Below are 16349 nucleotides of genomic sequence, written 5' to 3'. Positions count from 1 at the left end.
CCATAGCCACGCGGCGTCACAGCCCTTCCCATCGTGCCCCGCGCCGCAGACCCCTTGTTTCCCGTGATGCCCTGGGGAGGGGCGGGCCGTGCCCTTCCCGTGATGCTCCGCGCTGCCTGGTAGCGGCGCAGTTGGTGGGGCGGTCACTATGGCGGCGGCGCAGAGGGTTGGGGTCTTCCTCATCATCATTTTCCTCCTCCTGCCGCCGCTGCGGGTAGCAGAGCCGAGCGTGGAGGCCGCAGGCAGCGTGGCGGGTCCCGCGGCGCCACCGGAGACGGGCGCTGTCGCCCGGGCGCGGCCCCGCAGCGCGCCGGCCCCGGTCACGGACGGTGGGTGCCCTGCGGGGCGGGGTCTGCTGGGCACCGGCGGCTCTTCCCGGAGCAAGGGAGGTCCTACTCGCCGCCTTCCTCTGGCCTTCGGGGCCCCTTGGCCCCCGTATGGCTCCCGGGGCTGGGACGAGCCTGTACGGCAGCTGCCCGGCTTCTCCTTGGGGATTTACCGGGGCTGTGCGGCAGCACCCCCTCTCCGGCAGCACCCCCCTCCAGCCAAGGCTTGGAGCCTCCCTGGAAAGGCAGGCTCAGCAACCCCTACACACGCAGAGTCCCGTGGGTCGGCATGCTCACCCAGCACCCTGCTCTGAGCCCACAGGGCAGAGCCTGGCCTGGCTGAGGGGATCCAGACTCTCCCTGCGTGTGCTTGGAGATCTCCACTTACTGAGCAGATTGCCCCAAGACTCCTAGTTCAGCCCCAGCTATCTGGATATGTAGCAGTGCTATGGCAATATAATCACAGATTGTTGTTGTGCTGTCAGAAGGTGTTGCCCACTCTCTTCTAATTGGCAGGTGTTCTTTTATTTACCTTTTGATTTCCCAGCCTTGATGCCATCAGTTCAGCTTCCCTGCATTACTTGCCAAATTAAACATGTTTCAATGTGTACCTCCTTAGGGAAAAGCGACTTAAATCCCTGATTTCAGAGACATAACCTTGCAATCTAATCATCCATGTTTAAACTTGTCTTGTTTACAAGGTGAGCTAAGGATTCCCATGCTAAACCTCGGTAACAGAACAGTCAGAACTTCAGAGATTCCAGGAAATACCTGGATACTGTTCAGATGGTCAGAGAACATGCAGGAGGCCATAGAGAAATGGGCAACAATCAAGCTGAAACAAAAGAAGTGCTGTGCTATTTAAAAAAACGAATGTTCTTTGAATGTCTTGCCTACGGAGCACTGGTTTTAATTTTCTTCCTTCTGTGCTGTTCTTAAGTCTGGATTTGTTACAGAGCTGCAACTTTCAAAAACAGTTTGGTAGAGTAATGCCTGTTCTTTGAATTTATAGTCTTGAAAACCTCCAAATGTTTTAAGAACTTGACAAATGTATTTTGTTGAGGCAGTTTACAGTATTGCTAGCAATTACTTTCTGTATCATTACAATATTCCACAGGATCTAAAGACAAAAAGCAATTTCAAAGGAGTCAACTATGGTTATGTTAGCACATCAGGAAAATATGTTACTGGACCCTGGGACATGCTCAATACTTGTAAACATCTCTGCTCTAGCAAAATGTTTATTCCACCCCACCCCCCCGCCCCCAAAGTTGAAACAAGCAGATAAGCATACCTTGTTTCTATCTCTTCTTTCCCCCCTCTGCAGGTCTTAGTATGTTTTTCACACCTTCAAAATTCTTATTAAGTTGCTTTTTTGATTTCACAGGGAACACACCATCAGATTTTAGTATACCCTTGGTTTTGTTACTGTGTTCCAAATAGATCTACTAAGTAGCAGAAAAGATGGCTTTTAAAAATTACTTGGAAAAAAGCACGTGACTTTGGATATAGACTTTTAACCATTGTCAAAAATAAGGCAAGGTGAAAAATGAAAGTGTTAGGGAACATGCTGTAATGTGTAAAGTTCCAATTCTAATTCTAATTTAAATCTCTCCTCCAGTTGCCAAGCTGTGTGTTTGTGATCTGTTGGTGGCACAGTGTGATGCAAATTGCTGCTGTGACCCTGATTGCAGTGCAGATGATTTCAGTCTCTTTACTACATGTTCAGTTCCTATTGTCACGTAAGTGGATAAATGGTGATATGAAATACAAAAATCTGATTTGCTGCATGCATTTGTAAGGGCTCTGTCCTCTCCTTTTACCAATTCCTAACTCCCCTGGTATACTAACTCCCGCCTGCTCTTTCACCAGTCCTTCCTGCATTAGGCCTGTAAACCTTTGCCCCTAACCAGGCAGAACAACAAGTTGCCCTCCCATCCATTTCTCTTGCACTTATTCTTTCTTTCCTAAACTCGTGCTTCTTGCTTTACTCCTGTTTCATTGTGCTGCTATGGGCACTTAGGTGGGGGAAGAATAATGCATCTTTAGACTTTCATCAATATAATGCAGTGTCTACATGTGAAGAAAACTGATACCATGGGACCATCTGGCCACCTCTGTAGGTCATCAGCAATTTATCAGTAACCTCTTTCATTATGATTTATTGTGTCAATAAATTGAAACTTGATCAATTCAGGGCATAATGAGGTGTGAGCATTGTTCTGATCTTAGTTTTACAAGTCAGTGTCCAAACCTGCTGCCTCACTGCCAGTCAGTCATTTTACAAACAGTGAAATGTAACGTTATATCAATAAAGCAATGCCAGTAGTGGTTTACAGTTTATCTGAAAACATCTTCACCCAATTTTATCTTTTCAAAAAGGAGTTAAGAAAGCTCACTTCAAAATTGTAATGTAAAAAACTTCTCAGAACAGTAAGTACAGCTCTTCAACCCACCTTCTGCATAAATCATGCCAATCTGAACGCTGGCATTTATTCTTGGTGCTTTGAAATTTGAATTAGCTGTCATCCCAGACTGTGGTTTCTTATTGTTCTTGCACACAATGACTACTGCTACCCGTGTATAGATATTTATATATATCAGAAAGGTCTAATCAACGCCTTCCTGAGCGACAGTTTAATTGTCTTAGGTGACTTTTCTGTCTCTGTCAGCTAGAAATGCATAAAATGAAGTTGCATTTCTTTCCCTAAGTTCTTTTGTGTAAAGTGTTCATTTTGCTTGAAAATCGATGGGATTTTCAATGACTGCAAGTATTGTGGATCTCATTATTTACATCTAGATTTATATACGTTTGCATAATTGTGTTAGTTACTGAAAGGGTTTGACCAATCACAAGTAAGAGGCTATGCAGTCTCTGAAACAGCAGAAAAAGGGTGCTTGATTTATGGTTCGATCCTACTAAAAAACGGTTCACCTCATGGAAAAGTTTAACTCCATGCTCAAGAAGTCATTTCTAAAAGTCATTTCGCTTCTTCAGTATCTGCCCTTGACTGCTTTAACCCTGCCTAAGCACCAGTTTCACAGTGATCATCATCTTGTATTTCTGGCATGTAGGACACAGCAGTGCTCTTCAGGGTACAAACTGGAACATCCATTGTGCAGCCTGCTGCAGGTCTGGGCTGTTGTTGGTGAACCCGTGGCACATCTACAAATACTTTTCCTAGATTCGATGGCTTATTTCACCTCCCTCTTTCTCAGTCTGCCATTTCTTTTACAGGTACCTCAAGTAGGACTTTTTCCTGCCCTCCCCCCAGGCAAATATTATTCCAATATTCACAAAACTGACCTTTTTTTCTGGTCTGCATGCCATCACGTTACTCTAAAGGTCATACTTCCCACTTGTGTTGTATAAATAAAAGTGCTTCTGAGCTGTGTATGGGCTGTGGCGCACCCCGCATTTGTGGTGTCTCGCACCATCTGGATCCCATCCAACTTGTAATTTTAGTTCTAATATTACTACTGTCAGGTTCTTCCCTTCCCCTTGGTTTGTCTCTTACCTTTCTTCATGTTCCTGCTCACACTGTTTCCTCTCCTAGATAAAAAAATGGGAGAATTCTCTATTATTTATTACTAAGCACACAGTGTAAAACAATATAAGGAGGCACGATTGCTATACAAATTGTACAAAAAAGTGTAATCCCTTTCATGCTTTTTTGATGCTGCCTCAATACATGAAAGGAACTTTAAAATGTGGTCAACACTAACTTCTAAGGGATCATTGATTTTGTTATTATTATTGTTGTTTGCAGAGGTGACAGCCGTCTGTGTAGTCAGAAAGCTGCTGTATATTCACTTGATGTTGAAGCAAATCCACCAGAAAGGATATTTAAATTAATTGACCAAGTCAATCCCAGTGTCTTCTGCATTCATGCTACAAACTGTAAGTGGAGTTGTTGCCAATATTAAGTGTTGTGGTGTTGCTATTGTAAGGTACCAGAAACTAGAATTAGAAGTAACTAAACCTGTCAGAAAACTGGTTATTCTGTATGGTTACAGTCCTTGTGTTGTGATCCTTTCACTTGTGAAGCTATGGAGTTAAAACATCTCATATTCTAACTCAGTCTCTGTTAAAAAAAATACTATTTTTTAGGTTTTTTAAAGAATTTAGCATCCCAAATAAATCATATCTAAACTTGTCTCATGGGAAATTGACTCCTTCCCAATCTGTTGCTGTAACTGTGTTGTAGTCACCAGTGGTAAAAATTGTTTATGCCCAGCTTTGAAGTGACCTGCAGGGAAATAAGAAGTGATCAGTACCATGTCCTCTTAAATTATGACACTGCAGTTGTCATCTGAATACTTAGCATGGACACTGTAGATATGAATTGACCTGTCTTTGTTTTGAAACATATGCTGTTGAAACCATGATTTTGAAAGCAAGGGCCTTACCCTTTTCTTAAGTTTTAAGTTTGTGCTTTCATGGATCTGGCTGAAGTGATGAATTAAGATACTGCCTAAGCTTTCTCTTAAAGAAAAGAGAAAGCTTTCTCTTAAAGAAAAGCTGTGTTGGTATTTTTTTATCACTGAGTTTTTGACAACTCCAGAAGGAAAAATTGTTACTAAATACTGTTTCTGCATCTTTTATCCTAAAAGTCACCTCATTCTTCAAAATGTTTTGACAGATGAACAAGCACTTTCCTTCAGTTCCCCTGAAATGCCTACTGCTGAAAATTTTGATCAATTGCTTAAACGGTTTGGAAGTGCTGCTTTCAGTGCTGAGCCTGACAACTGGAATATGAACACAGATGCTCACAATCCTTCTGATGTAAATGAAACTTACAGATATGAGGTAAACAGTTATCTGATTCAGTTAGTATTAGATTGTTCTATTAGATTATTCCATAGAAGGACAAGTGAACATTGTTTGCATCTGCTTTTGAAAAAATGTGTTTTTTTCTGGAAAACACAAACTTTATTTTGGTCTTTAAATATAGAAATGTATAAGTAAGAACTGTAGCATTTTATATTAGCTTACTTAAAAAGTGAACTAGTTTTTTAGGATCTTTGAAAAGTAAGTAGCTTTTTGCTATCATAAACATAAAGCTGTTAGCAGTGGCTTAAAAATTGATGCACAAAGACGGTATTGACAGATATTGTGGAAATAAATACCAATTTTATTCAGATTTATTGTTAATACAAATGCTCTAAAACTGAAACACCCTTATATACTTGAATATGTTGTTTTATTTGGCAGTATGGTGTTCCTATACAGACAGTGGATGCATTTCTAAGACTGCCTAGTCCGGTTGTCTCCTCTTGGTGCTCTGATGCAAATCCTGCAGGTTGGAAAATGCATTTGAATTCCAGTTTATTTGTTTTAGAGTATACTGCTCTGACTTGAGCATAATCAGGCAGTAAATTGGCACACACACAAATGTAAATTCACATAAAAGTTCATGTCTTTCAAATAGCTTCTGTTTCTCTGGGGTGTTTTTAGACATAGATTGGAAGTTGTGTTGCATCTATATTAAACATTCAAAGTTAGATGTGTAATCCTTGAGAATCTTGTTAATGGGTTGTTTATCCAACAATAAAACATCCGATTTGGCATAATTGGTTTAATAAAAATATTACAAAGGTGTCACCATGAGCGAAGAGGGTATGACACAAAGCAAGACCTAAGCAGACAGCCTTTGTAAGAATGTCCCTTTGGCTGCAGGCTTGAGCTCTACGTTATAACCTTTCACACAGTTTCCTGAACATTGGTGGGGAGGTGGGGGGGGAAGCAGCCAAACCCACACACCTGCATTTTCCAAACCTCACTGTTATTATTAAATATGGTATCATAAAAATCATTATGATGACCATAGGAAAACTGAAGTCTCTGGTGAAAGAAAAAAATCTTATGAGATCTCAAAAATGAAGTAATAAATCTTCTAGCTTTTATTAAGCTTCTATTGTTAAGAAGTAATATTTTGTCTCATAGCATTTCTGGAGAACTTAAGTGTCATTCTATAGCTTATGTAACACCTTATCTGCAATAGTTATTACGTTTAATTTTACTTTTGCTTATACTTGAGGTTCTTATATTGTTTCTTATTTCTACTTTTCACAGTTAGACTTTACTTTCCTTCAGTAATACTTTGTGACTTTTTTTACAGGATTTTTAGTAAACCAGGCTACAAAATGCACTAGATCAGTAAGTGTGGAAAAATGTGACAACATTCAAGCAGTTAGCATGCTGTTCTACATCAGCTCCAGCATTTTAGCAGTAAGTATGGTTTGAAACAGTCATATAGCTGACCATTGATATTACATATCTTTTTGCATCTACAAAATTAAGTAACTTCTATTTATTAAAGGATATGGTGTTTTATTTGGATTTTTAAATTGTGGGTTGGGGAAAAATATCTCCCTGTGCAACAGACTTTTGTATAGAAAGCCTTTGGAAGTGTTTTTGCTTCAAGCTTTGGTAACAGAAGCATTTACTGTTCTCTGCTTAGCCAACAAAAATAATACTCTGTAAGAGAGAAGCGTGTGTCACTGAGCTAGCACTTACCACAGTGGCAGCACTTCTATGCTTTTGTGCATGTTCAAGCTTTTCCAAGAAGCTTGTTAACAGAGTGCGTAAGAAGTCTGGGTTTTAAAGAGTTGGTAAACCTTTGTACTTAAAGAAGAACCTGTAAGGTTTAATCCTCTACCTATCTATACCTTTCTTAGAAGCATCAGGTTTTAATAGTGAGGTGTTACACGCAAATGCTAAAATTTCCGTACACTCCTCAAAGAGCATGACCTTTTACCCCACTAAGAGCAAATTTGGGTTTTATCCAGCCTACTACCAAATCCACTGTGGTTTTTTTTCACAACTAAACATACTTTTTCATTCCTTTTTTAACTGAAGGATGTCTTAAATATAAATAAATCCTCTTTACAGATGTTCAGGAAGACAAAGAAATCATGCATGCAAAATTGAAACTGAAATACATAGTACCTTAACCTGATGGCTCCTTTCAGAAGCTGAAGGTCATCAGGAAGCAGGATCCTCTCCACCATTAAAATGTTTTTAATTAATGTGATTATTTAAATTAGTTTCATTAATACTCGCCCGTGAGTGACTGATTAAAGACCTCTTCCAGTCTCACAGATTCCAAAGCTATCAACATGAAAGGAAAGCCCACTAAGTAGTTCATTCTCACAGGTGGGATCACTTTCCTTGTCATTGAAACCCGCAAAGGGCTGCTCAGGAATATTAGCTTTTGATTGTCCTGCTGTGGAAGAGGTAGAGAAAACTGCCTCAGAAGGGTTTTGAGTGTTTCCATGTGCACCCAAAACTAGAGATCTTGGTAACTGCAGAACCAGAAAAGGTGTGCCTCAAGACAGGCTCCAAGCCGCTGAATGTTTTTGAATTAAAAGATTAATTCCCCTTTTTCACTAGAACAGTACATAACACGTTACCCACGTGCTGCTTGCCAGTTACAATGGCCTAGCTTAGGAGAGGTCAGCTTTCTGTTCAAAGTACATAGGACATTCAGGAAAGATCAGGTGCAAGAGCTGGAGAAGGCTGAATAGATAGATGCCAGAGGTTGTCTGTAGGAAGCTCCCTTTCCCAAAGGGAGTGTGACAATAGAAAAGTGCCTTGATACTGGGGTCAGCGTGGTCCTAGGGCAGAGCAGGGATCCCTTCCAGTGCAGTGGGTGGAGTTGGCAGCAAAAGATATGGTGAAATGTTAACCCAGGGAGGCTTGCTGGGAGCCCCCTGAGAGAGGACTGGTACACCAGTTCTTCCAGAAAATCCCATCGTTATAAGCCCATACTGCCAGGCTGGGCAACTTGAGCGATACGAAGGTCTGGATAATTGTTGCAGTTAATCTCTGCTCTCTCCCCTGGCCTGTCCAGCAGATCCAAGGGGCATCGGGGACGCTTGGAAGCCTCTACGAAGATACTCATTGTGTGATGCTTTATGCCATGGGTAGCATGTACTGTGTAGCTGCCAAAGCAACATGCTGCTGCTTGTCCCTGCTTCCCTCCCTGGCTGGTGGGAAGATGAGTCAGTGGGAGGCAGCGGTGAGGCTGGAGTGCTGTCTGCCAGTGACTGACATGATCAGTCACCCCAGTCACAGATAAATAGAATTTGGGGAGCAGTGATCATTCCCTCTGCCTTAGTCAGAAACAGTATGCTTCTCTGAAGGGTGAGTCTAATCTTTACAAGCACTTCTCTTCATACAGCTAATTCTGATGGCTGAGCTGTACCTCAGGATGTTGATATAAATGTGTGTCAGTGTGTGACAGACTTTACCTGCATCACCTTCAGGTCTCCAGCTCATAGGAGTGTGTTCTCTGCTGTGACATTAGATGCACAGACTGGTCTCTGTATCCCGTCATAATTCTGCAGAACTTGCTTCAGGGTCAGAATCCAGTTTTTGGTCCCTTCCCGAAGATTGTGGATTGAACACTCATTGGGAAGTCACAAAAATAAAACTTTTGACAAGATGGTGCTCTGTGTGAGTATGTTGCAGGCCTGATTGATGACCTCGGTCTGACATTTCTGCCTTCTCATGAAAATTGGATGGAAATTTTTCAGTGGGGCAGCTGTGCACGTGTGCATGGCCACGTACTGTATAACAAGGGTACTTGCTTCTTATTTGTTTTGAGACCTTGAAACTGTGGACTCAGTACTGTCAGAACAGGACAACAAAAGCTCTTCATTTCTTTGGGTACTAGCAGTCTGTCAGACTTTGAATAGTTAGAGGTGGTTTTGCACAGATCTGCAATAGGAACCATGTTCTCTGACGCCCTCAGTAGGTTAAACGCTACGATGCACTGTAACACTGATGCCATGCTGAGATGCCTTTTTCAGGCCACCTTTCTGATGCAAGTAAACTTTTCCAGTGTTTCTTCTTAGTTCCGAGTTGCAAATAGAGTGTCCAAGGGAAACACTAGATTCATCTACTACTTACTAAATGCGTTGTGTATTTATTGGGAATGTAATCGAAGCTACGCCTGATGGAAATCAGTAAGAATCTTTGCGGTTACTGTTAGAGGAAGATAACTGGACTTTAAGATTTTGCCTACTAGCCACAAAGAGCAGCAGTTATTTTCACACTACCTGGATACTGTGCTGTATATTCAATCACTTCCACAATGTAATGTTACTGGAATGATAAACAGGCAAAGCAAGTTAAGCCTTAACTGCTTTACTTGACTGCTACTTGTAATAGGTCATAACCTTTACTATTGTTTGAATTTGTGCTTTTCTTCTTCTCTAGGTGCCCAAATCAAGTCACATGGTAAGTATCTGTCTAACTTAGTTGGAAGAGCTGGGAGCAAAATTCTTAGTTATAGTCACTGGGAGTTTTTCACTGAGTTCATCAGAACAGGGACTTTATCCATAATCTTTCCAGTAAAAAAATGCTATTGTTTGCTGTTTGCTATCAGTAATGCTACATAACAACTCCAAGATAATATGCTACCTGCACATGTTTATACTGCATACATTCCCCTCATATAAAACTCTCTTTCTGGAAGTAACTGTCTAGTTACTTTAAAATTTAACCTTTTGTTGAACTTCAGCAATACATGTAACAATACATGTGACATAGTAGTTGTTCAGAGGATTATTGACTGCTGTTTCTGTGGGGCAGAACCCGGAAGGGTCACAAATATAATAATGCAGAAAAAGCCAGAAATAATTATACACAATATTCAGAAATGACATTGGTTTTTTCAGGTTAATATTACTGTCCAGTCCATAGTTGTCCAGTCTCTGAATGGAATGCGGACTTTACTTAATAGTAGTGATGCCCTCAGGCTCCCTATGATTTCGGATGAACTATGCATAAATATAGTTCATGGGGTACGTATGAGAGTTCTTTTCCTCCTCATGTTTGATGGAAAGCATGTATGCATCAAATCACTTCTGATTCACAAATTGCAAAGATGTGAGAAAGGCCTTGCACAGTTTCCATATACTGTGACATCTCCAAAGCAAATGTGACAGGAAAAACACTGACTTTGGGATAAAAGAGAGTGTTTTGCAACAAAATAATAGCTATATGCAAGGTAACATGGAGACAGGATGAAACCCTTTGCTATGATTACTGTGTTTCTGTGACATAACAGACAATAATAGCATGAGTTTAGAATCTGCATTATGCTTGGGAGAAGATGACTTCAGGCACAGTGATGGCAGAGACAAAGGCGTACATGGTGCACATCACCTCACCTTTTAATCTTAAGTAGATGAGCAGAAGAGATGTATCAAGAAGTCAGTTTTGAAGAAGCTCCAGCCTCCAGAGGATATAGTATATCTCTACTATGTAGTTAAATGTTTCTTAAGCAAGGAAGAAAGAAAACAACATTTGCATAATTTTAACTATTTTCTAGTTTCATACTCTTATGTATTTGCTCTAATTAATATCTAAAATGTTTAATTTTCAGGTGAGCTATCACATTACATACACAGACACAGGAGAAATAATAGAAGCAGCTGCTTCTTTTGTTTTGGGGGTAATTAACAAAGAAGTACTTTCAATACAGCAGAGCTTTGAAATCAGCTTTACTCAGGTAACTGCTAGAGATGTTACAGATGACTTGTTGAAAGACATTTAATTACAAAACTTATTAAACTTGAATTGGAACAATTGTTAGCAGTAAGGTAAAATATAACTTGCCCTGGATACACAAATGAGGCAGCATTTCAGAACCGGACAGTAAAGGCCTCCAAAGTCTGTTTGTCATGTTTAGAAGACTCGTCTTGTGACTCTGTACAACTGCATCCAGTGAAAGCAAAGCTTGCCCCAATGTTAGAGAACTATTCCAATCTTACAAAGCAGCCTTACTACTGTCATTGTTCAAGGCGGTTAATAATCCTAAAGTAACAGAAATATTTCTGTGTTTCCCAGACATTTCAGCACTGGATAAGAACTAATACTGTATGTTTGCACTGCAGGTCAATACAAAGCCCGTTCCCCTCAGTGGTAATCCTGGTTATGTTGTTGGACTGCCTATAAGAGCGGGCTTCCGGCCACAAGGATATCCTTTCCCTGTTGAAATGTTGTTTGCAGCACTTGTTCTGGTCCATCTTCACAAACAAATCTATAAAATATTATCTGTTCTTTACCAAAAGTAAAAGTGTGGTTTCTTGGCTATGTTTTAGAAGGAGCGAATGTCTCAGTTCTGACTGCAATCTCCTGGGATTTTTTAGTGAGATAGATTTAGATCTTCATTGTACACTGTAGTGCTCTTCACAATCTAAGAAGAGTCTTGAGCTATTACAGCATTTTCAGATATATTTAAAAGATATGATTAAGGATTCTTTCTTCATGATGTATATCAAGTATTGAATTTGCCTTTAACTGTGTGTTACATCTGGCATCATTCAGAACACAAACAAATACGGTCAACTTACCATTCTGCAAAGTACATCCCACCAGGACTGTCTGGCAGCACAGGGAGCCAGAATCCCTATATTATTTGGTTATAACATGATATCAGGCTGTAAGTTACGGTAAGAAGGTATTTCTTTTTTTGTTATTTATTTAGTGTTTTTAATCCTCTGACAACCCTTTCCATTAGGATTTGTTCAGGTATACATCTGTAGGAGTATTGGGAGTGGAGCATTTAATTATAAAAAATGTCATTTAATTAACAATGGTCTTTCTCTTGAAAAGGTTGTGTAAATTAGCAACTATAGCCAGAAGGCTTGTACAGTGTATGAGAGCAAGGAGAAATTACTACTGTGCCAAACTGATGGATTTTGCTTTAACTTACCTTTTTTATTTTTTTTTCTTCCTGGAAGAATTACAGCAGCTATGAAATGCCAGCCTTTGGCTCAAACCCTCCTAGATTTACTGAAGGGACAGAGCTTCCCTGAATATGTGGCCTCATTTGGAAATTCTCAAGCCCAGGATGTGCTCGACTGGGTGCCGATAACTCATCTCCACACCTCAGAACAGGTGAAAGTTACACCACTACCACCACCCCTTCACTCTTGCTGTCCTCCCTCCCAAGATCTGTACCTGTACTGCAGCATCAGCTTAGGCTTCTCAGACATACAGGGAAAATAAATGCAGAAACAAATTGGAGGGAAGTCCTCCTGGAATGTTCAGAAATGAGGAGTTTCATTCCTGCTGTAGAAGACAGGGTTTACTTTTAATGAAGCTGGTGCCCAGGCACCTCAGTTATGGATCAGGACAGCGTGTTAGGTACAAAATGAGTTCTAGCCACAGTTTAGAGTCTTGTTCTTCAGATGAGATGAAGCGCAATAGATAAAGTAATAGATAAATAGATTAAATAGGTAACAGATAAAGTTAAATATAGTAAAGATAAAAAAAATAAATAGGTAAGAAAGAAAAGATCAAGAGTGAACAACAGAATTAGAGTTTCTTCTTGGTGCTCTTATGCCAGATTAGAGTAAGAAAGCAAGAATCCTTTAAAGCACAGACACAGTATACTCAAGTGACCCAAACACTACATTTAGCCTTAGCATTTTCTGTACGAGTCTCTTTTCCTGCTGATGCAGCACAGTCCCCGCTGCTGGCAGTAGGCAGTGCTGCGCTTGGCAGTAGCTGAATGACAGCACCCCCTCAATGACAGTTTATATATAGGTTTCTTGCATGCTTTTGCAACTGAACAGTGAATGATTTAGAAACTTCACAGTTCAAGAAGAAATACCTAAAAATATTTAAGATTGTAGGCTTCAAAATTCTGCCGTGGCAGAGTTAAGGATTTTCTACTATCCCAGTGGTATTATTAAATAAGTCTTCCTCCTAAAAAGAGCCACCTCAGCACTATCACCAAGAGCCAAAGTCCTGCCTGAAGTGCAATTACAGAGTCAGTTTGTCACCTGTGGAGGAACTGTAGGGACACCCCTGCAGCACAGGTGCTCACAGCCTTGGCTCAGCACAGTCCAGGGCACAAGTATGGTGTAGTTGCTCTGGTAACCTCCTGGAGCAAGCTTTCTGGGGGCATTCTGCTAGTTTAATATGATGAATAATTAATGTGGTTGCTTCTTTATAAGTCAGACAATGAGAGAATTTGTAACACTTTTCAGAGCTCATGCCAAATACCAGTATCGCTTGAAATAGAAGTGAAGTGGACTAAATATGGATCCCTAGTCAATCCACAAGCCAGAATAGTGAACGTTACAGCTACAATCACTACCACCACATTGAAGCAGGTATGTAATCATATTACAGGATTTAAGATAAAAAGAATGGCTTGTTTTTCTTAGGTATCAGCTGTGTGACAGAGATGCAGTTAATCTCTTTAGATAAAGGTAGCACTTCATATTAGAGTGTATTACACCAAACAGTTTCTGTTCCAACTCAAACACAACAGTGGGCAGCTTGCCAAAACACACTTCAATAAAAATCTGTACATCACCCATGAAAAGAAACATGGAACTGCATATAAAGAAAACACCACTTTTTACAAATAACTGAAAATATGACCCAGGCCAAACAAAGGAATATACATGTGTCCTATAAAGAGAAGACCGAAGCTAATGACCATTTGTATTTTCATTGCAGCTTCCCTCAGGAAGGGAAAAGACTATTCCTATAACAAGTTCCGTTGTTTTCACTGATATTTCTTCACCTGCAGAGCCAGGCTATAAAGCTTGGCCCACCATTAATGTCAAGTTACCCTTTGATTTTTTCTTTCCATTTGTCTAAGGTAAGTATGCATTAAAAAAAAAAAAAAAAGAAGCTATATTTCTGCCTTTTAGTCCATTTCCTAAAGCAGTGAGATTTATCTAGTCACTGTGATTGGCCATCAGTTTAAGTTGTAGATGCACTGGGTTAAAATTGGCCAAGAGAGAAGGGGTGAGCCCTTGTGAGGGTTCTCAGAAGCTTTAGGGCAGACACACACACACACTCCTAAACACACATAAAGTGGAAAGTTCCCAGTTATACCTCTCCCAAGAGGAAAAAAGGTTACAGTATGAACTAGATGGTAGCTCTGGCTGGCCAGTCAGCACAGGTACAGCCACCAGCCTCCCATGGATGCTCGGAAGCAGTGCTACTCTGAGCTACCTGCCTAGCAGTGTGGAGGCAGGAGGGGAAGGGAAGAGCACAGGGACACTGTACAGCTCCAAAGGAAAGTAGGCTTCGTTATCTGTGAACAGCGGAGCTAAACTGTTAATTAATCGTGCTATTAAATAAGGCCTCTGCTTTCTCTATTTTTGTAGATGAATAAACTAGCTGTTTTTCCAAGCCATTCGTTAATTACTTTTCTTTAAAAATCCAGTTAAGTTAAACTTTCAGAAAAGTTCAATGACCCTTCCAGCTGACTGTGGCTGAAATCAATTGGAGACACCTACTACAGTCAACACCTTTCAAAATTCCCACTTACTGAATCTCACTCTTCAGCTGTAAAATAGTCTATCCACAGGGACCTTCCAATACCTGGAAAAGTTCCCATTGTGTCAGACACCAGCCTGGTTCTTTTAGTATAGAATTTCTAATGGCTTTTCTGGAGTCTTAACTGTCCCCAGCAGTCCACTCACCTGCATCTGTTCTTACATATTCTATTTCTTTCATTGTATTGATTTATGAGCTGTGGAAACAAAAATTTCATAGCCCAGTGGGCTGCAAATGAACACTTAAAATGGAAGAGATGAGAGAAAGCAGTATCAGAACTCAAATCTGCTGCTGAGAACAAGGCATTGTTTGACGTAAGACGGCACATGTTTGCCTCTATTTTGGTGCCGACTCAATTGTCAACTAAAGGAGTGGTATGTTGGTATTTTTGAAGTGAATGTTATATAAATAAAAGTGGCACAAGCAGCAACAGAAATGAGGAAACTACCAACAATATGAAAAGAATGGTTGGCAAAGAAGAGATTTACTAATGATGAACAGTCAACTCGTGGAGAAGAAATGACCTTTTTGGCCTGGGTTCTTCTCATTTGAACTGCAAGTTTCTCCAGGGTGTTGCAAACAAAGAACATTATCATAGAAAAATGAAATTATTTAAAATAAGTGGTACTTTTGTGGATGTATAGCTTGCAAAAGTGTCTTTATTAAATTATTTTGCGTGACTGTACAGCTGTACAAGAAAGGTCTTGTGAGATCAATGTTTGCAGGGAGTATGCATGATTAATTTTCCAATAAAACTATTTTTGCAATCCCAAGATCTAATCAAAGTGTGGTCAAATAGAAAATGTTTATAGACAACACTATACAAGAGAAAGCAAAGAGACAGGAAAACCTTTCAGGTCAAACTGATAGATTTCAACACCGCACTCTCCAGGGCAAACTTCCCACCTTGGAAAACCGGCCTCCTATTTTGGCTCACTGATGAGTCCATGCTGCTTTAATATATTGTTAAGCCTCTCAATTTCTTGTTCCTGTAGGAGACAAAAGTCAAATCATTAATATAGCTCTTACCTTAAAATACTTTCCAAGGTTCTCACAGATCTTCCCGCTGCTGTAATCTATCTCATGCTGCAGTAAAACAGGACAACCTGGCTAAAGTAGGACAGAGGTAGCTGTCGTTCCTTGGCAAGAGAGGCAGCTAAGGGAAGCGCAGGCAGGAGCGGCAGGGCTTGTGGTTCCTCAGCCCAGCTTACCCCACAACTTTCTGATGAGGAAACTAAGCCGGCAGTGGCAACCTTGCAAAAGGGATCCCAGGCCAGCTTGTCCTGGGGGGCAGCCAGCAGGTAAACCTTGTTTAAATTACAAGTGTTTTCTTACCTTTTCTACACAGCTGTGTTCCAGTTGTTCAACCTTTGTCGCAAGTTTCAGGTTTGCTTGCTTTAGCTTGGACACTTGTTGTTCAGAGCGGGTCTTTACCGATAAAATGATTCCTGTGAAACAATTCACAGTGGATTCGTTTTACAATGCAAGACAGCCATGAGCAGGAGGTTAACGGTTCACAGGCTCTGTATTTGAGCAGTTAAACGTGTTCCTCTTGAGCTCTGGTTCGGTCCTCTTCCAACCACCCTTCCCAAGTGCTTTTCTTAATGAGGAGGGTTTTAAATTAGCCACCCCAGGGATCTGGATACCAATACTCTGCTGAGAAGAGGCAGTCTGGCTTTGGAGCTGAATTAATCAGTCAGACC

At 40.6% G+C, this 16349-nt stretch overlaps 2 protein-coding genes across 7 annotated transcripts in view; one reads left to right on the top strand and one right to left on the bottom strand.

Moving 5' to 3' along the window:
* Nucleotides 1–55: 55 nt before the first annotated feature.
* On the top strand, nucleotides 56–15975 carry TCTN1 (tectonic family member 1). Of its 4 annotated transcripts, none has more exons than XM_080406261.1 (15): nucleotides 56–329; nucleotides 1948–2068; nucleotides 4097–4227; nucleotides 4970–5136; nucleotides 5542–5629; nucleotides 6449–6558; nucleotides 9553–9573; nucleotides 10014–10139; nucleotides 10724–10849; nucleotides 11235–11319; nucleotides 11654–11792; nucleotides 12084–12240; nucleotides 13338–13463; nucleotides 13816–13960; nucleotides 15694–15975. In XM_080406261.1, the coding sequence occupies exons 1-14, from the start codon at nucleotides 149–151 to the stop codon at nucleotides 13957–13959; spliced, it is 1722 nt and encodes a 573-aa protein (XP_080262387.1). In that variant the 5' UTR covers nucleotides 56–148; the 3' UTR covers nucleotide 13960; nucleotides 15694–15975. The 4 variants fall into 4 exon arrangements, with proteins under 4 accessions (XP_080262387.1, XP_080262386.1, XP_080262385.1 ...); XM_080406260.1 differs by lacking the exon at nucleotides 15694–15975 and adding an exon at nucleotides 14534–15331; XM_080406259.1 differs by lacking the exon at nucleotides 15694–15975 and adding an exon at nucleotides 14475–15331.
* The window catches only part of HVCN1 (hydrogen voltage gated channel 1), a 54968-nt gene continuing 53904 nt past the window's right edge, over nucleotides 15286–16349 (bottom strand). For all 3 annotated transcript variants that reach the window (XM_080406739.1, XM_080406740.1, XM_080406738.1), the window contains 2 exons: nucleotides 15982–16094; nucleotides 15286–15635 (listed from right to left, as the gene is read on the bottom strand). In XM_080406739.1, coding sequence (XP_080262865.1) covers nucleotides 15570–15635; nucleotides 15982–16094 — 179 coding nt within the window. In that variant the 3' untranslated portion in view covers nucleotides 15286–15569. The remainder of the gene's footprint in view (nucleotides 15636–15981; nucleotides 16095–16349) is intronic.

Source organism: Falco punctatus (genome assembly GCF_963210335.1).
Source record: "Falco punctatus genome assembly, chromosome: 1".
Taxonomy (NCBI): Eukaryota; Metazoa; Chordata; class Aves; order Falconiformes; family Falconidae; genus Falco; species Falco punctatus.
This window is presented reverse-complemented; position numbering and strand designations above follow the sequence as displayed.

Excerpts from the sequence above, each read along its gene's own strand:
- TCTN1 (XM_080406261.1), top strand. The coding sequence starts at position 149 with ATGGCGGCGGCGCAGAGGGTTGGGGTCTTCCTCATCATCATTTTCCTC. Across the intron at positions 9,574-10,013 it reads TGCCCAAATCAAGTCACATG|GTTAATATTACTGTCCAGTC; the intron begins GTAAGTATCTGT and ends TGGTTTTTTCAG. Across the intron at positions 10,850-11,234 it reads TTGAAATCAGCTTTACTCAG|GTCAATACAAAGCCCGTTCC; the intron begins GTAACTGCTAGA and ends TTTGCACTGCAG.